This window comes from Triplophysa rosa, linkage group LG16, assembly GCF_024868665.1.
Source record: "Triplophysa rosa linkage group LG16, Trosa_1v2, whole genome shotgun sequence".
Taxonomy (NCBI): Eukaryota; Metazoa; Chordata; class Actinopteri; order Cypriniformes; family Nemacheilidae; genus Triplophysa; species Triplophysa rosa.
Genome location: NC_079905.1, coordinates 14,994,396 through 15,018,169, shown reverse-complemented (window position 1 = coordinate 15,018,169; position 23,774 = coordinate 14,994,396). Strand labels below are relative to the sequence as shown.

General features: G+C 37.9%; 2 protein-coding genes across 2 annotated transcripts; both read left to right on the top strand.

Annotated features, from left to right (window-relative positions):
• Nucleotides 1-4,097: 4,097 nt before the first annotated feature.
• On the top strand, nucleotides 4,098-17,120 carry mfsd2ab (MFSD2 lysolipid transporter A, lysophospholipid b). Its single transcript, XM_057355228.1, has 14 exons — nucleotides 4,098-4,382; nucleotides 6,237-6,362; nucleotides 7,112-7,236; nucleotides 11,729-11,852; nucleotides 11,948-12,026; nucleotides 12,145-12,305; nucleotides 12,392-12,482; nucleotides 12,975-13,093; nucleotides 13,242-13,325; nucleotides 14,230-14,313; nucleotides 14,418-14,530; nucleotides 14,646-14,789; nucleotides 15,141-15,317; nucleotides 15,439-17,120. Exons 1-14 carry the CDS (start codon nucleotides 4,296-4,298, stop codon nucleotides 15,488-15,490), a joined length of 1,566 nt encoding a protein of 521 aa, XP_057211211.1. The 5' UTR covers nucleotides 4,098-4,295; the 3' UTR covers nucleotides 15,491-17,120.
• A 631-nt stretch (nucleotides 17,121-17,751) lies between these two features.
• yars1 (tyrosyl-tRNA synthetase 1) lies at nucleotides 17,752-23,729 on the top strand. The gene is made up of 14 exons (XM_057354863.1): nucleotides 17,752-17,813; nucleotides 18,912-18,982; nucleotides 19,179-19,325; nucleotides 19,471-19,646; nucleotides 19,791-19,920; nucleotides 20,628-20,708; nucleotides 20,916-21,008; nucleotides 21,107-21,242; nucleotides 21,317-21,402; nucleotides 21,511-21,646; nucleotides 21,810-21,910; nucleotides 22,568-22,761; nucleotides 22,837-22,978; nucleotides 23,072-23,729. The coding sequence occupies exons 2-14, from the start codon at nucleotides 18,926-18,928 to the stop codon at nucleotides 23,180-23,182; spliced, it is 1,590 nt and encodes a 529-aa protein (XP_057210846.1). The 5' UTR covers nucleotides 17,752-17,813; nucleotides 18,912-18,925; the 3' UTR covers nucleotides 23,183-23,729.
• The last annotated feature ends 45 nt before the right edge of the window (nucleotides 23,730-23,774 follow it).

Here is a 23,774-nt window from a genome sequence, read left to right as displayed (position 1 = left end):
CAAACAAAATAGAATACTGTTTATTCTTAGCTTCTCATTGTTTCTTTTGGTTTATATATATATATATATATATATATTGGTACAGGCATGCAGGTTGCTAGGTGTGATCTTTCCATTAAATGAAGAATGTGTATCAACTTGTATAGAGTGTATCTCGCAGAACAGGATTATTATATGCCTCTTACTTGCATTTTTAACTGTCTGTTTGGTATGAGAACTGTCTTTGTCTATGAAGCTAAATAGGCCATCGTGACAGGCTTTATTTAAAATATACAAAGGAAATAATTTTACTCTATTAGTGTAGACATAATAATATGATGCTTTATTACAGAGTTCCATGACTTTCACATTCAGATGTTTTATTATTTGTGATCCCCCTCACACACAAAGCATTTCACAGATATCGAATGTAGAACATTGAGTCTAAAATATGAAGAAGGTTGGTTTATTTACACCGTTTATTAGAAAGATATTTTAAAAGCATTTGTACTAAATCTTCAGTAGATAATTACCATATATTCATTTAGCAGATGCTCTTCCCAAGGCAACTAATATATTGAGAATCACAGTTAGCCTATTATCACAATGCTTTTGTTATGAAAACATTTGTACAGTTACAATTTTGACAAAACTGGTAACTCCTTATCTTGTAAAAAATATGTCCACGGAACCATTTACAATCACCTAAAGATAAGCAGAGTCTTGATGATCTTTACAGAATCAGTCAGTGAAATTTAGCTGCATGGTTTAGCTGCATTGCAACCTAGCGGTGAGGTTGCAAATTGCAAGCAACGGCTCACTCCACCACTTCCCCCTCCTTTTCGAAGCATGGTGGCTGACACAGGATTAAGATGTCGTCACGTTTTCAAAAGTATCCAGGTGCAAACCTACAGCCACTCATTTTAAGACACACGATCCAGACCACCAGTTTCTGGCCGGAAGGGGCCCACGAGTTTCCGGACATACGCGAGAACAGCATGGCGGAGAGCGGGTTGAGTTCTGTCCAGTTTTTATGTTGTGAAGAAAAGTTAGGTGTTATGTGCACGTCTTTCACATTATAACTGGCGTTTAAAATCGTTTTATTATTATTTCTGTGGACACTCAGCTTTCTTTTTTGATAGGGTAAAGGGGCTTACATCTGTCTTTATTATTGGTTAATAATTTCTTAATAATTTATATTTATTCAATGCATTTATGGTTTGTGTGTTTGTGGTACGTTAAGGCACTTAATAGTTTGTTTCTTTGCAACAGACATGTGTTCAAAGAGGCCCCGTGGAAAATGGACAAATAGGACAAGAAAATGGCCCTTCACAGCTCATGGAACACCTGGAAGGTTACATGGAGCCCTTTACATTTAGTTTTTCGTTTTAGGAAGACATGGAGTATTTTTTGTGTGAAACACATGATAAAATGTGACTGAAAGTTAACTCTTCTTTTCAAGAGTCTTAATCTTCTAAGTGTTTGTTATTTCAGTTATTTTAAGTTGTGTGTGTGTTTTGTTGAAATGTTGAAATTTTATTTTCTATTTATTTTGAATTCTGAACAATGTATATTTGACATTAAAAGTCTAATTTGTGCCTAAGTGTTGCAAACTGAACAGATATTTATTATTTAGATATTAGGCTAATTATGAATTAAGTAAATAATATTTTGAATTCTTAAAAATAAAGAATATCTGACATTAAAAGTCAATACTTTATGTTGGTTACAAAATTAACTGATTTTGATTATGTAGATATTAAATACATGAAGTAAATATATCTAGTAAAATAAGGCACTGTGCAAATAATAACTACATAAAAATGTTGGTTATGTTTTTTCTAGCGTTCTCAGATATTGTGCATAAAAGGCACCCAAATCTATGTGAAAATAAGAACATAAGATACAAAAACTGTTGGTAGCGCGATCCGCGCTTAACCATATATGGTTCGCCTTCATTTCCGGCCTGAGAACGTTGGGCCGGATTGTGTGCGTTGAAACGTGTGGAAATTTCACGTTTTCATTTCTTTGCCTAAGGAGATAACTATTTACGTAACGCGCGCTAAAGAGCAATCTGTCCGTTTGGGGCTACTGTAGAAAAAGATGGTGAATTCCATGGTGGATAGAAATAGCTCATTCTAAGGTAATAAAAACATAATGCTTCATTATGTAAGATCCCTCTGAAGACATAGTTATTGTAATGGATTTCAGTCATTAGATCCTCCTTAATTTTACAATGCTCCTTTAAGATTATGAGAAATATACATGCAGTCAGGTAAGCAAAAATATTTGACTTTACTGGCCCTAATTTAAATGAAATATGAATTCACACACGTGTGGATTTATGTGGATCTGATAACTAGGAATGGTACATAAGGTATATGTGCTTCAAAGCTATGACTACAATAGAAACAATGTTCACACACTGCACACACAAACATTTGGAAGACACTCCCCCTTCCTTGTAATTTTCCATAACACCTGTGGGTATGTATAGAACTAGGTCTTGCTCTCTTGATTCAGGAACAGTGGTCAGTTTGATCTTTAATACCATTCTACACTTGTGTCCTCTGTGTGTGAACAACAAACTCATGTGAGCTGACGGAATGAATTGTGGGAGTGACAGGGCTAAATCATTTATCATACGAAGCCCCACAACAACACAAACTAGCACTGGAATGATGGTCAAGTCAAGGTCATTAATTTATTCCCTTGTATGAAACTGTCACAGTTTTATCAATCAGCTACAGTACACCATCGTTTTCTGCTACTGGAATAGATATAATGAAGCAGATATTGAATTCCCAATGGGAAGGTCTGAGACAAGGTCATTATGTCAGGATTTCTGTTTAGCATTAGTTTTGTGCTTACGTACACAAGAGCAATGTGACTTCTGGCACAGCCTTTGGTCATGTTGTCCTAGACAGATAAATATAAATCAAATAATAACAACAAGTCTAATAAAACCACACGGCTTAGTGCACAAAAGCACACACAAATTCTATATAACCTCTTTCATTTTTAAAACCAAATGTGATTCATCAGAGGAGTCATAACAGAATATTGTTCCACAATAAAGAAACTGAAGTTGAGTTGTTGAATTGTGCTAGTAAAACATGTTTTTTTTAAATATATTATTTAATTCATATACAGATGTAACAAAAGGAAAAAAATGACAAGTTTGGAATGACATGAGAGTGAGTAATGACGACAAAATCACATTGTTTGGGTGTTCAAGGGTTTTATAGCTGAAATATTATATTTAAGTATATTTCCTAACTAAATACAATTTAATTTATTTGACAAATTTTGGTTTGATGCAGTGGCATAGTTTGTCTGAACTTAACTGGAACAGAGAAATACAGCGTGGCTCTATATGCTCTCAAAATAAACTGTAAGGTCTTTACCTAATATAACCGTCTGAACACTGAAAGACTTAACCAAATAGACCTTATCTATGGTAAACACACATTGATTAGCATGCAAATTGAACTCATTAAACATGGCATGTTAATGTGTATTTTCAGGTGATCTTGGTAAACGCCCCCTTCATACATTTTAAGTGTTTATACAGCAATATCCACGTGGCAGATTTTTAAATCTGGCATAACCCAGTGACGCCATTATAAAATGAATGAATGAATGAAAAGCTTTGTTTCGAACGTGTAAAAATAATACAATTTTAGCTAATAAACAAAACAATAACAAAACAAAATAATCTTAACATCATCATCATATATTTCTACGATTTAATATTATGTATTTTTGTACCTTTTTATTTGTATACCTTTTTGATATAGGCTTACCTTGTGGCTACTTTTGTATTGTTTTTGTTTTTATGTATTGTCTCTCTGTTTTTAAGTCTGTAATAGTTAGATGATTATGATGACATGATTATGATTTTTATATAATGTTAAACTATTACTATCTACATGAAAAAAAACAGGTTTTGCTCTTTTGTCAATTCTGTCTTCCCACCAATTAGTTTTGACAACATTGGACATGCAGAACATTTTACTCAACTGTCTTTGACGTCAGAGTGATGACGCAACCTTCTCGCGGAACATCATACGACGGAAGAGGGCGTTTCAACATGAATGGTTTTAGGGGTGGAGTATCCAACGCCTCAATTACTACAGCCGGCGGGTACGCGAGTCTTTAGAAACACAGGTTGATTCCAAAGGGTACGGCTTAATCTCGCGGTGAAATCAGCCATTTTTGTTATTGAAACTTAAACAATTTTCCATCCTTCGGCGTCACCATTCAGTAAGTCGGCTCATAAGAAACGATTTTAGCGTAAACCTAACAGGAACGACATGTCAAGAGGAGAGTGCGCAGAGCAGTATTCCAATGCGAGTCTCCTGCAAAACCCCAGCCCAGATGAGATCAAACTAGCTGCAAAGGTAAGAAATTCAGAACGATTCATGTCCTGATTCATTTATGATTTTATGAGCAGACGTGCTTTTAGTCCTTATGGAGGAGCCACATTGAATCGCATTGAGTGTAACGTTAGTGGGAGCGGCTATCGCGCTAAAATACGTGTCACGTATGTATGAATTGGGGAACGCGCCCCATTCATGCACTGCTCTTGACACGAGAAACGACAGAGTTTACGTTGTAATATACAACAATACACAGTTTCACGCAACGGTTTCAGCTCCTGAGCGCGCGGACTGTCCGTTAAAACGGTGAATTTTCAGATGAGATTTTACAACTTAACTCGCTGGATGTCCGAATTTGAATGAGAGGCTGGATACACCGCTGCTTGCTGATGGTTTTATTACACAACTTGTGGTTTTAAGGTGTTTATGGGTTAAAATAACGTCGAAATGTAATACATTTATGTATAAAAGCCGATTACGGATATTGATTTGAATGCGTATAAATAATTTTCCTTGAAGCGGTCACGGGTTAAGATAAATGTGTCAAGTTACTTCCCCTTGTAGAAGCAAAACTCTCAATTCATTTTACCAGTTGAATGATTACATAAACAGGAGTAAGTAACCCAATTCCATATGAGTGGTGTTTATATTTTGAATTGATGTAAATATTTTGGTTTGTAACCTTTACCCAAACACGCTTTGCGTGGATCATGTCTGCATGCCACCTGCTGTGGTAATCGATATACTTTATGGGATTACTGTTAAGTGATGTGACGCATAATGTTGTAAAAGTGTTGATGAAGTTAAGGCTAATGAGTTTTAGAAACAATATTATTTGAGCATTTAACGCCGCTTCTCCTCCTTACACTTATGGAACGGTTTAATGCGCCATAATGATGACGTTTGCAAAAATCAAGGATAACATCACAGTACCTGGTTCCACAGTTCCACGTCTCTGTTATCTTGAGGAAATAAACTTCTCTGGAAGGCCCAAGGCAACATTTCACTGTTACAACATGAGTGTGCTTGTATACTTTTATGCTTTATTTACACTTCAACCTATGTATTGACAGACGAAATTTTGCGTCTACAATTAACAAAAGCCTCACTGAACAATGTGCCAAGTTAACAGTTGAACTGAATCTTCTAAAACAGTTGAACCGAGTTTTCTAAAACAATTGGTCTGTTTCTTCTGCGCTGGTATCTGGTTTCATTTATCCATCCAAAGTACTGTAGCTGTCTTCATTATATTGCGAGTACACATCGCCTCGGTGTCCTCTGACAGGGAGCATTGTGAGAGCATCATGAGCAGAACGACAAGTTTCCACGGTAGTCACTCGCTGTGGTCTTCACGTTGCAACTTTAGTGGTTTATTTTTGGACGGTGCACATGACGGACACTCAGCTGTTACAAACTGATGCATTTGAATCACTGAACTCATTGGATATCCCGCTCGCCCCATGCTGGAAGAAGCATGGTTGTGTGAAAGTCACACGTATAATTGTGAGTTTGTGTGCTTTTGCCAATTGCAGAATGCTTTTGTGTGCTTTCCTACTTGTCTTGACCCAGATAAAAGCATCTGCACGAGTTTATGAGCAATGAGGTTATGTTTGGATTAGGGCCAAACAGCAAGTCAAGCAGAAATGCACAGTATTAGCATAATTAAAACAAGCTCTTGTCTAACAGGGTATGCAAACGTCTGGCCATGGTGCGACTGTTGACATCACAATTAGATTCATTTAAATCTCAACTGAGACAATGGGAACCCTCCATGACCTGCCTGAATGTGGCATTCATGCTATATTCTGAATTTCGAGAGGCCTTATGCATAAGATTTAAGATAATCTTTTGTTTTAATTTTCTTTTTTCAAACAGCGCGAGACTAGAAATCGCTTATCGGTGTGCAATAAGTTGTGCTACGCTGTTGGAGGAGCCCCGTACCAGATAACAGGATGTGCACTTGGCTTCTTCCTCCAGATCTACCTACTGGATGTTGCCTTGGTGAGTACAGATGAAAGCTTGTACGATTTCTAGTTTTAAAATGGGTTAAAATGCGCTTGGACTTCAAATTATGGTTACAATGTGAACATGCCACGAGACATTTACCACCCAAATGCAATACAAATAATTCAGTGTCATAACTGAAGATCAGATTGACTGTGTGAAAACTGATTGTGAACCTTAGGGGGTATTGGGTGTCTTTGCACCCCCTGCCCGCACAGTAACGGACAGTCAGTACTGTCACAAAGGAGGAATTGTACTGGAAAATGAATAGGTGGATAGAGTTCTCATGCCATTTACTTTTAAGGCCGCTACTGTATTCTTGGCAGGCTTATTGGCCAGATTAAAGACCAGCTAAGGATTGTTCTAGTTGCTCTCAGCATTTATCATGTCACCAAGACCTACACAAGCGTGAGCGTTGCTAATGTATTCCCACAATTAATGCGATAACGTCGACAGGCAGGGTTTTATAAACATGTTTTTCTGGATATAAAGCAGTTGCAACAGAGCAGTTTTCTTGTCATGTGTTTTAATGATCTCATGAGCCTTAAGGTCATTGAGTAAACCCCATGCTTCCTCCTGATCTCTAAATATTATCATTATGCATTATAAAGTAAAAAAAAGTGAAACCATCTCCAAGTGATAGTGGAGCATCGAAATAACATTTTATATGAATCTGAATGCCAAATGTTTTGATTTTGAATGGATTTGTCAAATAATTACATTCTGGTTATTCTCTTTCTCTATAGTTGGATCCATTTTACGCCTCCATCATCCTGTTTGTGGGTCGAGCATGGGATGCCATCACAGATCCCACTGTGGGCTTTCTAGTCAGCCGAAGCCCATGGACCAGATTTGGACGAATGATGCCCTGGTATGTTTTCTTCCCTTGTTCACTTTGCTGAACTACATGTTCTACATGTACAAGTTCAAATTGTCTTACGCGAGGAACAAGTTGCCTGTAGTAACGTCTGCCTCTTTTATAACCTTTTCTTGAAAGCATGATTAGTTTCACAATTTTACCCACCACGCTGCTCTGATTTATAAAATTCTCCCCAAATGAATCTCTCCGGCCTGTCAGTTGCTTTGTCTTCTGACCCATTTCTCCATGATTTTGAAATGTCAGGAGGTAAAGTCTTCAAGTGATGACTTAAAGTGCCAAGTGTGTCTAGTGGTGGACAACCTCCCAGAGTTCTTGTTCAAGGAGGGGAGCTCTGTGAACTTTGCCATCGGCCAATTTGCTTTTATATCCAACCAACCAGATCTGATTAACAGACCAACATGACCATTTGCATTTTATCAATCTAATCAAACGATTATTTCTTAGTATGCACTTTTATTCTATGATGGTGAATGTCTGGTTTCAAAAGAATGTCCGGTACGCCCTCTTTCGAGGTCGGGTCTGCTACTTTCCCAAGGAGCTCTTATAAGCGTAAATCTTAAAAATGCAAATCGCCCACTCTTGTTTAGCTTGTGACCTTAAAGACCTGTGGTTACTTCGATGTCCACGGCAAGAGAGATGCCTAGCTTACAAAACCTTAGTGTTTCTTTTTTTAGTAAGGGTAGGGTTTGCGCTGGACCACTGTGGTTTGCTGCTGCGAATGTGGCAATACGATTAGCCTAACTAAAAAAAGCAACATTGCAGATGTTGCTTGACTATCGACTCTTAACCTTTCGCTCGCTCAGGCATGATCTGCGCTGAAAGTGAGGGCGTTTACATGTACAGTCTTACTCCGGTTATGCTTAATAAGCTGATAACAAGTAAGGTCATGTAAACGCGTAAAACGGTTTTCTTTTATCGGGGAAAGCTCATAAACGGCGTAAGCAAAACCCGCTCGGCATAGGTCGTTTTTTGCCCATTACTCCGATTTCGCGCTGCATGTAAACGCCTTTACCGGTTTTCTTTCAGTTTTGTTTGTGCGCAAGTCTGACAGCGCAATAGTAAAAGTCCCAAACGGAAGTAATGGTAAATAACGCATAAAAGTCCGCTCTCGAATCATGCAGTTGATGTAGAAACGTCAAAATGAAAAACTATTGTTGGATATGCAGGTACTGCGGACATGAGAAGAGATATAAAATACAGCTTCTAACCGTTTTCCCGCTGCATTTTTAATTACTAAACAGACTATCAACGGTGACGTCACTGCACGCGAGAAACCCGACAAGTCTCAAACTTCCATGTAAACGCGGTTTTATGCGTAGCCGGTTTATTACTATGCACGTAAACACGTGAAAACAGGTTTCTTTTATAAGCTGTTTATTTTGAGCATGTAAACGCACTCATTGATGCCCATGGTAAAAGTCTAGTTTAGAGAAAGCTTCAGGGCTTCTAAATATAATGAAGAGTTTCAGGTTTGGTAGGTTTAGTTTTGGTTTTTAGGATTGCTGACGTGCTTCCTGAAGTCCTTGGAAGCCAGAGGTCACTCATTGAAGGAAAACTGGAAGTCCTTAACTGAATGCTGGGAATGGGGGGATGGGGTTAGGGGAATGCCTGACGCTACTCAAACTGAACATGGGGCGTGTAAAGGAATCTGGTAGGAAAGCGGCGAGGAAGTTCAGCCCCAGTGAGCTCAGCACCAGTGAACAGAGCAAGACAGTTGAATACTCTTAGGGGGGTTTATTAGAAGATCCCTCGTGACGCCCGGGTTTGTGTGGTGATGTCACTTAGGAGAACATGAGTGTCAGAAGGACTTTTGTAGGTATGGGATACATGTAAGCGATCTGGAAGAAGGTCTGCAGAGAGTCATGAGGAAAATCTTTATAATTGAATTTATATGAGATAAGCTTTTATAATGCTGGTCTTTACAAATTTGTTACAAAGGTTTGAAACATATTTTGATCCCGTCGTGATAAAAGTCTTCAGCCAACGTCTAAAGATTTTATCAAATTTTGAACAATCCAAAATGTTTGATGAATCTGCAATTGACTTGCATTTTTGCTTTATACGTTCCTAAATGAAAGACATTTAGAGTCAGAAAGGCGTTCCTTTGTTATTTGTTTAAAAACATTGTAACATGACAAATGGTATGAATAGCTCGTTGTCATATAATGAAAGCGTTGAGTGCTCCGGAGGAAGACATTCCTGTGTGTGTGTCTGTGTGAGATACGTGCTTCAGGAGAATATGCAAATAAGGGTAGTACAACCCACAACACACCACTGCCGTGAGCCAATCAGAATGAGAGAAGGCAGACCAGCTGAGAATGAAGTCTAAAGGCAGCACACAGCGGACGGGCAGTGGGGTTATTTTAGTTCAAATGGCAGTCAGGCTGGAAGAGTGAGATGTAAACGGTTTTAGTTACACGTTTGATCAGTTGGACTTTTGGTTAAACATTTTTTCAAGCAAGATATTTATAGAAGGTTTAAATACACAAGATGAATATATGCTTTATTTTACAACACTTTCGTACATTGATGGGATATGGGTTTTGTTGGTTTTAATTCCTGTGAGTTTCTAATGGCAATACATGTAATCACCTTGAGCATTAGTATTTATTTATCATTATTATTCTCAATGGCTTTTGTTTAAAAGATGAGTCTGTTTAAAGACTCCGATCATAAAAGATTGCAGTTCTAAACTATACCAGGTTACTAAGAGTTAGTGGCCTAAAATGCACTGTTATAATCTTGAATTGTGCAGTCTTTTTTTGTTCATTTGATTTCCACAAATATTTACTATGGTCTAATCTCCAGTCGAAATATAGGCGGGGTGAGCTGTTTATCATTTTACCATTTCAACTTATTTCATTCTATTTAATCATTATTATTTATCATTTAACAGTGGTTCATCTATGTTCATTTCACAAGTTTTAGAAATTAACCAATCTTTTATTAAAGGGGGATTTTCACTGTTTTTCCAACACACAGTATTTAATTTCTGACCCTAAAGCTCAATGAAAACATCTCTGCATATTTGTGAAACCCCATTACAGTCACACTAGGCGTATTTGTGCAAGAAATCTTGAGTAACATGACTCGTGCCAAATTCCCAACTGTGCATTTCAAAGCGTGTGTTTTTCTGCATTGAGAGTTTAAGAACAATCGGTAGAATTGAAAACTAAAATTGAAACAAAGTGTTATTGAATTATGCTCTGTGTTACTAAAAACACACAAGTGACTGAAAAATTTAGGGGAAAAACAAGGATTCATATTCTGTGAAAATTTGCCAAGCTTTCCATGGAATTCTGTTGGTGTTTAAAAAACATGCTGCTCAAAGGCAGTTATTTTTTTCTGTGAATTGGTTTTGGAAGTAATGTTGATCCAGATCCAGTACACCACCATTTGGTTTTGTCAATTACAAAACCTTAAAGGATTCATTGTATGAGCACTTTCAACAAGTTGGTATGATTTATTAGGGTCTTCATGAAATGTCTGGAACATATTTTGCCTTTTGCCTCGTCAAAAACAGCTATGCTCACAGCAGCCCGTTTTGGATGTACGTCAGTTCAGACTGTTGATAAACATTACTTGCATCGGCAGTTTTGTCTCGTTCCCTCTTGATCAACTTTGAAGCTAATCCTGCTTGTACTGTCCCAGGTTGATAAAGCACTCCGGCTTGAAGTGATTCGCGCAAACAATCAGGTTTTTACTTATGGTTTCTGAGGGATGTCCACTAAAAATAAAATCCACTCCTGCCTCTTCTGAGGTTAGGACTCTGTGCAGCGACTACATTGCATGTTGTCCACAAACTTTAGCTTTGGGGGCACGTACACCGCTGTCGCTTGTGAAAACAACAATGGCAGCAGCGCCGTGGGTGGAATTGTGTAGATTAAGGGGCGATAATATTATAATAAGAGCCTGCGTCTACGTCACATCAGGAGCGAAATCTGAACGGCTCGATTTCTCACATGCTTGCAGAGAAAGGCTTACCAAAACAAAGTTACTGGGATCTTGTTTTTCACATTTTCTGGGTTGCTAGATGCACCGGGGACCCGATTATAGCACTTAAACACAGAAAAATTTGACTTTCATGCAATGGGTCCTTTAAAATAGCTAGTATACACATTGTTCTCCATCTTGGCATCCTGTTGACTCACCTAGCGTGGAAAAGTAAGTCTGACGCAAAGAAAGGATGTTGTCTCCCAAGTGTCTATTTCTTCCATTTCTCAATGTGTACAGTACAGCAACTAATGATGATGTCGTTAGTAAAGGGAAGGAAACCCATATTTGGTCCTTTGAAAAGTTGAATGATGTGCTAAGAAACAGGATGGGAAACCTTACGTTGCGTATTTACTTCACACGAGATGATTGATACTTTGTTAAGTAACTCTCTGAACTTCTTTGAGAGCTGTGAAACAATTTCCGTCTATAAAACCTTATTTTTTGTGCATTCACTTTGGCGTAATGAAATCATATTCTTTACCTACAGGATTGTGATGTCCACCCCGTTTGCCGTCCTCTGTTATTTCCTCATCTGGTATGTGCCCACTGTTGACCAAGGCAAAGTTGTCTGGTACCTGATCTTCTACTGTGCATTCCAAACGTTACAAACAGTGAGTTAACAGTCTTCATATCAACACGTGCTAGCATTCGTGGTTTTGTGTGAATTAGCTTTGACCCCTGCGGCTTCTCTTGTTTCTCCAAACAGTGCTTCCATGTGCCATATTCTGCCCTTACCATGTTTATTAGCACCGACCAGAAGGAGAGGGATTCAGCCACAGCGTACCGTAAGTTTCATTCATTACTTTGTGCTTTGACACATCTACATCTGGTTATGTCCCCTGATAATGAAGATGGCAACCTGCTCTACATTTGCGTGGCTAACTGTCACCTGTCTCACCTCAGGAATGACGGTCGAGGTTTTGGGCACACTCATTGGCACAGCAGTTCAAGGTCAGATTGTGGGGATGGCCAACGCTCCCTGCACCCAAACCAGCGAGGACCTCAACTCCACGGTGGGTCTTGAGGTCAACATCACTGAGCCTCATGGTACGCTGGGACATCTGGTATGTTTTTTTCTTTTTTACAAGGTTTATTGAAGTACTATTGTTGTTACGTTGGTGTTTAATGTTTGGTTTTGATTGTCCCACAGAGAAATGCTTACTTGATTGCATCTGGTGTCATCTGCTCCATCTACGTTCTTTGTGCCGTGGTGCTGTTCCTTGGTGTGAAAGAGCAAAAAGGTATGTGCATGTAACATTGCCAAGCTTTCAGGTTACATAAATGAAGCCCAAACTTGTTTTCTTTGCTTTTGTTAAACTCCCAGGAGTGAGGATTCCTTTACGATTTCCCGTAGCGATAGGTTTTGATTGCAGATGTACCCGCTGCGTTTCCACAGGGCTCACATTACTGTAGTTGGCCCACAAGCAGAGTTCAAGTCCCATGAAATGTCAGTGAATTAGTTTAGATGGCTGATTAGCTTTCAAAGCACAGAGAGGGGCGTCCAAAGTTTGGCATATGCTAAAAGGAGGTCAGTTATTTTTGCTCTCTGGACCTGGATATTCTGAACCAAAATGTGGAGGTCTTTGTAATGTGATGCTGGGAAAAGAAACTTGGTTGTGCAAGGAGACTGATGGGACATAAAACAAGCAAAGTCCTTTTGTCTGAAAGCTCGTCACATTTTTTCAAACTCGCATTTAGTGTTTATGCTCATCCCTCCTTCTGCTTCCTCGCAGAGACCTGCAAGATCAGAACCGAACCCATGTCGTTCTTCCAGGGCATCCGTATGGTAATGAGTCATGGTCCTTATGCTAAGCTGGTCATGGGTTTCCTCTTCACCTCTCTGGCTTTTATGGTAAGTTCTGAATTTGTGTTTCCCAACGGCACCTTTTTAGTTTTACACCTCTGACCAACGTGGATAACCATGGTTATATTTGAAAATGAGTTTGTATTACCTTTTGGTAAAATGTCATTGCAGCTCATTTCTATAAATGTTTTTGCAGTTCCTGGAGGGAAATTTTGCACTGTTCTGTAGTTACACCCTGGGCTTCAGAAATGACTTCCAAAACATCCTGCTTGTCATTATGGTAAGCTAACCACATGCATGTTTTCATTTACCTATTATCATTATAAAGGGCTTTGTAATTTTAGACAGTATTGAATTGTCCTAGTTGAATGACTTTATCCATTTCAAGGGAGGGCAACAAAAGGTGTGGCTTCTGAGGATGTGTAATGTGACAATGGACTTTTTCAAAAAGACTTGTATTATATTCCCATGAAAATATTATATTATTCTGAGCGTGTGTCACATTTACAGATCAGTAAATGGGTAAAATGTATTTAAATATCTCCTAAACCTAGATTGTGGAGACATTGTGAGTAAAACCAAAGCCTTTGACTTTGTCTTTTTCTGCTATTGTTGTATTGGATCAGAGAAGAAACACATTCATGACAAACAATTAACACATCCTGAAATGACCATAAATGAATAATAAAGATTGTTTGGTTTGTAAAGATGGGTAAGGTGTTATGGAATGACAGACAAGGATTAATGTTACAAATAAACGGAAAACTCTTAATACAGATACAATACTTCACATGTAAGAATCAGTCTGGGTGTTCTATTCTTTGAATCAAAGTAGTGCTTGTAGTTTTAGAAAACAGGAATGTCTCGTTCTTGTTCTTTGTCCATCTAAATGTTCAAACGATTCAAAACTATAACCGAGACACAAAAACTAAAATATTTTATTCAAGTTGTGTTTCGTTATGATTTATGTCTGGGATTATGAGCTCAACTATACAGTCGTTGAAGACTGCATAAAAGTGCCACACACACCACCATTCCTGTTTTGTTAGTTAAAGAGATGTGGTAGGATACAACCATAGCAAAGATGCCATCATTGTCTAAAACCAAATCTTATATAAGACCTGTTTATGTAACCCAGCACATAGATTGCAAAACTTTATTCACTGTGATTTTATTTTCTCTAGCTCTCTGCCACTCTTGCTATCCCATTCTGGCAATGGTTCCTTACGAAATTTGGCAAGAAAACAGCAGTGTATATTGGAACAACAGTAAGTATTGGCAGTGATTTGCTAACCTTTGAGTTTTAACAGTGGATGAGTTATCATCTGCTGGTCTGACATTCTGTAACTGACAACTTGTATTCTCTTTGCAGTCTGTGGTACCTTTCATGGTCATGGTAGTCTTAGTGCCAAGCAATCTAATTGTGACATACATAGTGTCATTTGCTGCCGGAGTCAGCGTTGCGGCAGCCTTCTTGCTGCCATGGTGAGTGCCTGTTAACCTATATAAACCTACCTACGTTTGTGTCTGTGTGCTTCCAAATTTGTCAAGTATGCAGTAAGGTTTCCCGTATTCATAATGTATTTCTTCTGTGTTCCAGGTCCATGCTTCCTGACGTGGTGGATGATTTCAAAGTACACAATCCTGATTCTCAGGGCCACGAAGCCATCTTCTACTCGTTCTATGTGTTCTTCACCAAGTTTGCATCTGGGGTTTCTTTAGGAGTCTCGACCCTCAGCCTTGAGTAAGTTGCTGCAAGCATCTTCACATCCTCGTACAATTAATCCTATCTGAAATCACACTATACTGTAAGTAATCCTGCATTCCTGTATGGGAGATCCAAGCTTTTACAGTTGGATTATGCTGGCTGCTTGATCCACTAAGACAGCCTTTTGTTCTATTTTCACTGTACGAGAATGTGTCTGGCCCCTTGACTTTGAGATATAATGCGATTAGAGACCAATGACCATGTTGGACACTGATTACGAACTCATGGAACTTCTCGCATGAAACAGTCATGAGGTTGGATTTATCTGGATGAATTTTAATTACACACTAATTTTTCCACTCTCTCATTTCTTGCACTTTTCTATAGCTTTGCCGGCTATGTGACGAGAGGATGCACGCAGCCAGCAGAGGTCGATTTAACTTTGAAGATCCTGGTATCTGCTGCACCAATTTTCTTCATCATTATTGGCCTGATCATTTTCATCTCCTATCCCATCGATGAGGAAAAGAGACAGGGCAATCGTAAACTACTTAATGAACAAAGGTAAAACCATTAATTGATTTGAAGTGCAAAACACGATTTGCTTGAATAAGTTCAAATAGCTTGGCAATGGCAGTGTAGATTTTAGTAGTTTTAATTGTGACCTTTTATTCTCCCCCTTTAGAGAAAATGAGGTTGACTCGGAAACCGACTCTACTGAGCTCGATATGATTTAATAGCACCAGACCCAAAAAACTGTACCGTTTGCTTCAGACCAACGAAGGCAAAACAAACAGAAGAGTGAGTGCTTTGAAGCATCCGTGCATGCTGCCTTGTGGCTAAAATATATCCGCCTGTCACCAGACCCTCTATACCTAGAGCTGAAATGCAGCCTTTGACGGTTTAAATCCAAAGTGCCTTGTCATTTCCAGACACGATGTGTTTCGCACAAAACTTGAGGGTGGCGAGTTTGGTTTGTGCTGCTTGCTGGAGAAGTATTTTGCAGTGTACCAAACCAGCCGACTTTTGATAAAAGCACACATTCAAATCTGCACTAAATCCATCTGGAGTGGGACATGCCTTTCATGAGAGCAAACTTGACGTTATTTTGGTTAAAGCCAAAAATGCATTTTAGTCATACTATGAAAGGTACTTTTTGGGAGGAATGTCTGTGAACACTCTGTATGTAATTTATTTATGAATATGTTTGTGCACCTAACTGAATGACTTGAGCAAACCTGAAACCATAAGACTTGTGTGGTCAAACATCAGTACTGCTAACAAAAGAGGGTTGTTTTCATAACTTTTCACAAGAGGCAGATTTCTCATTTTCATATGTTTCCACCAGCTTTTTTTCTATGTACATCAGTCTCATTGGGCATACGTGTTATATATGGGATGCACTTCCCGATTTGATCCCTTCGCGCCTGTAAAGATGCACTTAAGATCAGAAAAATGTATTTGGTCAAGTTCAGAATCCATTTAGTATCCACAGGAAGCTTGTAAAACGGTATTGATACTGTAGCAGGAAGCCATCTGGCTTATTTAGTGCTCGTGGGGTTAAACTGTATGATCAAATGCTTCTGCTGTAAGGCGAACAAGATTATTTAAGTATTTATTACTTTAGTTTTAAATCTGTTAATTCGATTACGTTTGTTTCTCCCACCTTCCTTAATTTCTTGTTTAAGGGCTTCTGTAAAGTAAAATAAGGGCAATTACAAAAGAGTTGTCACTGCAGAACAATGACCTCTAATGTATCATTAATTCCTATGGAAAAGCCAATGAATTTGTTTACAAGTTATACTGCTGTATGCTGTAGGTGTTAAATGAATATGATCTTTGGTTTTTGTTTTAATGTCAGTGTCCTTTTGATTGTCCATATAACAGTTGACCCAAAAGTGCTTATGTAATGCATTTGTTTTATTATTGTACAGTAATAATGTTATATCTCTGCCTGCAACGTATGTGTCAAAGATTTGAATTCCAAGTGTTTTCTTACCATGATGTGTATGGTCTGTTATATAAATGTGTATATAGACCAGCTAGAGGTACGGAATGATCGTTGTCATTTTCTTTGTGGGAGGAAAATTGTAAGTATACGTTTGTGTAAGTGTCATATGTTATACATATGCACATATCATGTACGTTTTTGGATGTTCTGACTTGAATTTAATACCATTCTCTATCTGGTGCCAATTTTGATATGCCAATGTAACACAGTTTTGGGGAAAAATTCCATTCTGACATCACAAAATACAGTATGTATATAATGTGCTTTGATCGTTTTTTAATGGAATTGTTGTACATGTAGATGTTTGGTTATCTGAAAGAAACCGTTATCTTTAATAAATGCTAATTAATGTTTAAGAGACCTTTTATTTGTATTCTATGATACAGCATGTGAAATATAAGATGTCTAGTATAAAAATAGTAACTATTTATATGAAGTATTATACAGCAGTGTAGGATTCCAACAATATAAGTACTTTTAAAATATATCCGTTCTAGTGTATAAACGCAGTGTAAAATGTCAGCACATCTTGTCTGTTCTCATTGCCGCCTCAAAAAATTTTCTTCTGTTTTAACTTTTTAAACATTTTAATATTGTAGACAATAGAAGACAGAAATATATGAACAGTTATCTTTCACGTAGGACAAAAGTCAAAATTTTGAGCGCATTAATGAAAGATTTGGCGTTCCCCAGCGCCCTCTGGAGGACGAATCGGGCTGAGAGCTCAGTTTTCTTATTCGATTACTCTTCCTAGTGGTGAGTAGCTCGACATTAGATGATTCAGAGCTGATGCAACACTATCGTTACATAGCACAATATTTTGAAAATGCGGATTAGCCTTTTATTTAAATAGTTTTCTATACTTTTACTGATATATATATATATATATATATATATATATTTATTTATATAATATTTGTGTATATAAATGAAACAATATTTTATCCGTTTACATTTTAATGCTGGCGGACTTTTATTATGAAACACATGACGAAATAATCTTCTACAGGAAGAGCCTGTCACCGGCACACGTTTCCTTGAGACCACCGGTGAGTTTAATGTATTTACATTAATCCGCGCAGCTTGTTGTATTTATTATCGCTCATTTTGTATAAAGACAAGATCATTGTGTACACTGAGGCTTTATCTGCTCGTTAGCATTAGCACGAATCAGTGTTGTTAAAGCGTTTTCTCCAGCTCACCATCAGTAACTTAAAGTGCTACTTCACCAAAAAATGAAAATTCTGTCATCATTTACTCACCTTCGAGTTGTTCCAAATGTGTATACATTTCTTTGTTCTGATGAATACGGAGAAAGATATTTGGAATAATGCTTATAACCAAACAGATCTCAACCCCCATCGACTCCCATAGTAGGAAAAATTACTTTATCTTTTTTTTGTTCTGTTGTACACAAAAGAAGACGTTTTGAAGAATGTAGGACAGCACATTTGACTACCATTGTTTTTTTGGGGAGTCAATGGGGTTTGAGATCTGTTTGGTTATAAGCATTATTCCAAATATCTTTCTCTGTGTTCATCAGAACAAAGAAATTTATACACACTTGGAACAACTCAAAGGTGAGTAAATGATGACAGAATTGTCATTTTTGGGTGAAGTATCCCTTTAAGTTAGTTCATTCATACAGTAGCACACATCACCTCATCAAATATGGCCTTATATTTACATTGCGAAACCGAGCCATTTAATAAAAGTATTCTCTGACAAATAACGCTAACGTTACTCATAAACCCGTTTTTAAGAGTTTGGTTCAAAAATGAGATAACTACTAACTTTTTTTTATTGTGCATTCCAATTAATATCAATCAAACTGCGGTTGGTTGGTGTGTTTTGATCTATGCCATAATAACTAAAAAAAAGACAGCTAATTAACACAATAAAACATGATAACATGATAAAAAAACACGATTTTTCGCAACCGCAGTTGGATTGATATTAATTGGAATGCACAATAAAAAAACTAGATTTTTGACATTTGATGAAGCTGCTGCATGGTATTCTTGGCTCTGTCCATTGACTAAAACAACTGAGAATGTTATCGAATGTTTGTCATGAGTACCAAATTACGTCATTTGTGACCTGAGAAGTTCTTGTTTTGTAAGTACTTTCGTTTTATTCTCGTGCAGAGGCAGCAGACATCATGGGTGAGCAGCTGAGTCCAGATGAGAAGTTCCAGCTCATCACCAGAAACCTTCAGGTGTGAGAATCTCAGATACAACAGCTGTGTAATATTTGTTCAGATCTTAAAGATGTGAATCAACTCTAGTATTTTTGTTGTGCCAACCTCAGAGTTCTTGAAATGAAGCAATTCTTGATTCTGTAGTGTGCTTAGATAGAAATAAATCAAGCACGTCATCTCACGTGTTGTTATGGCTTTGATGTTCTTTCCTCAGGAGGTTCTTGGTGAGGAGAAATTGAAGGAGATCTTGAAAGAAAGGGAGCTGAAGGTTTACTGGGGTACAGCAACCACAGGCAAACCCCATGTGGCTTATTTTGTTCCCATGTCAAAGATCGCGGATTTCCTGAAGGCGGGCTGTGAGGTTTGTTTTTGCTTGTATTGGTTGACCAAGTTATGTCCGTCGATTAAATGTCAATATAATGTAATATGCTAATAGCCTTACATTTTGTTAAATTGTAAAAATGACAAACATCCATGCAGTATATTTTGATGTATGTTTTCTGTAGGTGACCATCCTCTTTGCAGATCTTCATGCCTACCTGGACAACATGAAGGCTCCCTGGGAGCTGCTGGAGCTCAGGGTGAAGTATTATGAGCAGGTTATTAAAGCCATGTTGGAAAGCATTGGGGTTCCTCTTGACAAGCTCAAATTTGTGAAAGGCACAGACTATCAGCTAAGCAGGTAACAGCTGTACTCTCTGTAAATACTTGAGTTACTCTGGAATATATTGGGTATCCATATATATTCAATAATTTGAATATATATGGAATATATGCGTATTTTACTAGTCAGTTTATCCATCTGTGTCTGGTTGATCCACTATAGGGAGTACACTCTGGATGTCTACCGGCTGTCATCCATGGTGACTGAACATGATGCCAAGAAAGCAGGTGCTGAGGTGGTCAAACAGGTCGAGCATCCCCTACTGAGTGGTCTGCTGTATCCTGGACTACAGGTATGCGGGTCATTTTTTTAGAGGTATATTTAGGGTCTTTTTGCCTTTATTGGGATAGGACAGTGGAGAACAGACAGGAAAGCATGTGATAGAGACAGGGTAGTGGGACCGGCAAAGGACGCTCGAGACGGGAATCGAACTTGTGGCGTGCCGCAAGCGCACTGGCACTATATGTCACTATATAACCACAGGATTATTGGTGCCGACATGCAGGTCATATTTTGAACATAACAGTAAAACAAGATTGTTGTGGTTTTTAGAGGGATTTGTACATCAAATACTACATGGAGTCAAATGATTTTTTCAAACCCAGGTGAAAAAAGTGCACTATAATACACTTACGTGTACTTAAAGTGCTCTATTTTTACGCACTGATTTTGTGCTTACTATATAAAAATTAGTTTTTAGTACATAAGATAAGCTAAATGTATTGTGCTGAGACACCATGAATAGACAAAACTATACTTTTAGTATATTAAGGACAGAATTAATGTGTGACACAGAGCACTTAAAGTACATTATGGATGTGTACTTAAATATTAAACATTTTACCAGGGTAGCCATTTGATAATAACCATATTATGGATGATCAAACCAAATAAAAATGTTGAAAATAAATAGCAAATAAGACAATTGGACATATTTAGATGGTTCTTTTTAGCAAATGTTGTATACAGACACTTTAACACTGTGTTTATCTCCATCAGGCTCTGGATGAAGAGTACCTGAAAGTGGACGCTCAATTTGGGGGTGTGGACCAAAGAAAGATCTTCACATTAGCTGAAAAGGTACATGTTGTTCATACATCTTGATATCCATATTTTATTCACTATTTATGATAAGAAGCACAACCTATCAGTTCGCCAGCAGACATCGCTTTATTTGTTTTAACCGGCATTGTAGTTGTGTCTTAGTCTATGTCAGTCTTCAATGCAACTGTGTCACATCATATGGTATATGTGTGGTTAAAAGAGATATTTACCCCTTCTTTGTAGTATCTGCCCTCTCTTGGTTATACAAAACGCATTCATATGATGAACCCAATGGTGCCTGGACTAACTGGAGCAAAGATGAGCTCTTCAGAGGAGGTACAAGAACATTAACTGAAAAGAAATGTGGAGCAGGGGTATGCTTTGTATGGTTTCTGTTTGATATTCTCACATTCAGACTCAAATTTTAATCTCAGGAGTCCAAGATTGACCTCCTGGATAAGAGGGAGGATGTAAAGAAGAAGCTGAAGAAAGCGTTCTGTGAGCCTGGAAACATTCAGAATAATGGAGTATTGTCCTTTGTCAAACATGTGCTTTTCACTTTGCACTCTGGTGAGCTTTATGCCGATATTGTACTTCTGGACACATTTGTTATGTGTGCCAACATTGCCTGTTTTGTTTCTCAGAATTCGTGATTAAGCGAGATCCAAAGTGGGGAGGTGATAAAGTCTACACAGACTATGAGGAGGTAGAGAAGGACTTTGCTGCAGAGGTATCTAATAGCTCACGTAAATAAAAACAAAACATCCTTTTCAGAGACACATCGTGGCATACAGTAGTTGAGTTGAACCTCATATGTCGATCACCTTGTGTTCTGCAGAAAGTCCACCCCGGTGACCTGAAGGCCTCAGTGGAGGTGGCCTTGAACAAGCTGCTGGACCCCATTAGGAAGAAGTTTGAGACCCCGGAGTTAAAGAAACTGACAAATTCAGCCTATCCAGAGGCTTCTAAAAACAGTGAGTGACATTATACAGCAGATCTGAACCAGCTGATCATTAGGAGTGATTTAAAATGACAGGCAGGATGTTGGCCCTCCATTATACTTTGATTATGTTCTGGATTTGATGATCTGTTTTAAAACATTTACATGTTATGTTCATTCATGTTTTTTGATTTTAGAAGGAGAAGCCAAGGGGAACCCTAAACAGACAGCAGAGGATGATGAGATCGTCCCATCCAGACTGGACATCAGAGTGGGCAAAATCATCAGTGTAGAGAAGGCAAGCCAACATTTGTTTTAATTATGTCATTCTTTAAATGACTAGGGGTGATACAGTCAACTCACGATTGGTTAACAATTATAATAGTTTTAGAATATGTTATATAAAATGAAACGGAAATGGAAAAATGAAAAAAAAATGTATTATTGCATTATCGTTGTACATACAGTTTGTTAAAGAACATTAAGGTTACAAATGTTAGTCAACATTTACGGTTTAGTTGAATCTTTTGCTTGTAAAAAATGTAATAAATACATTTTCAATTAATAAAAACTAATTAAAATAAATAAATGAAGAAAGCTAAAACCTAGAAAACATTAAAACAACAGGAACAATAAATTAAAAGCATATTAGTAATTGTAAAATAAATGACTTATTATGTTAATTATATTATTTGTTATATTGTTCAATTTGATGATGCAGGTCACATGTTGGCAGCGCAACCAATAAGATTCAACAGCTTTCACAAAAAAATGCCTTAGCACTACAACACAAATCTTAAAATGTTGGTATTGCAGAAAACTTCACATCTCAATATATTATTACACCCCTACTGTGAAAACAACTTATCAGCAGTTGTAGTCTAAAGGACAAATCATTATAACCCTTTTAAATGTGGCAAAATTTAAACTTTTTTCTTTTTTTGTGATGTAACAGCATCCAGCTGCAGACTCACTGTACTTAGAGAAGATTGATGTCGGGGAGGAGCAGCCTAGGACTGTTGTGAGTGGACTGGTGGCTTACATCTCTCAGGAGGAGCTGCAGGACCGGCATGTTGTGTTGCTGTGCAATCTGAAGCCCCAGAAGATGAGAGGGATTGAATCCCAAGCCATGCTGCTCTGTGCTTCAATGTCAGTACAACCCATAGACTTTAATTCTGTAACGTTCATTAGATATTCATCTTAATCATCTTCATGTTCTTACAGTGAGGGAGAGCCCAGGAAAGTGGAGCCTTTGGATCCACCAGAAGGTTCAGCACCAGGAGACCGCGTTTACGTCGACGGGTTTGAATCGGGGAAACCAGATGATGAATTGAAACCAAAGAAAAAAGTGTTTGAGAAGTTACAGGTATGATGGGTTTTATACTCTGAGAACTGGATGTTTATTTAAGAGGGTTCACTGTGTCTTACTCTTGTCTGTTTGTTTGTGTGATCGCTTCAGGTGGATCTGAAGATCTCAAACGAGTGTGTTGCACAATGGAACGAAAAAAGCCTCATGACTAAGCTAGGACCGATCACATGTAAAACACTGAAGGGTGGAAACATTAGCTAAACTGTCTGTACCATTTTTCTCCAAATATTTAATTTTCATGATACCCAATTATCCCCAAGGCAACTGTTCAGTTTCACACTGCAAACTGATTCTGGTGGAAAAACAAATATTGCCATTGCGATTTCACACATTTTAAATCATTCCACCCTGTGAATGCAACAGACGCATATGGGAATCGGCTATGATTTACATTGCCTGTATTTGCCGTCTAATATGTGTTAAGCGTTGACATTGAATGATCTTGTGCTCAGTTGAGTTGAAGAGTTCCTCTAAAATTCAGGTCTTCCTGTGGTGCCAACATCTTTCCTGGATCAATCTCCAACTATTGAAACTATTCAACCATCTGTGGAAACTGTTCAGATAAAATGTACATACACCACAAATGTAGATAAATCTGTTAAGAGTAACATTTTAGGATTATTTGACTTCACCGATAAAGCCTGGAGTATCATGTAATGTTATATTCAGAACTCATCTAAAGTGTGGTCATCTGATGTTAACCAAACTCATCTCAATAAATCATAAAGGACCATTCATAATCTTTTTCTCAAATGTCTTCGTAGTAATGTTGCCATCAAACGTTTATTTGTGC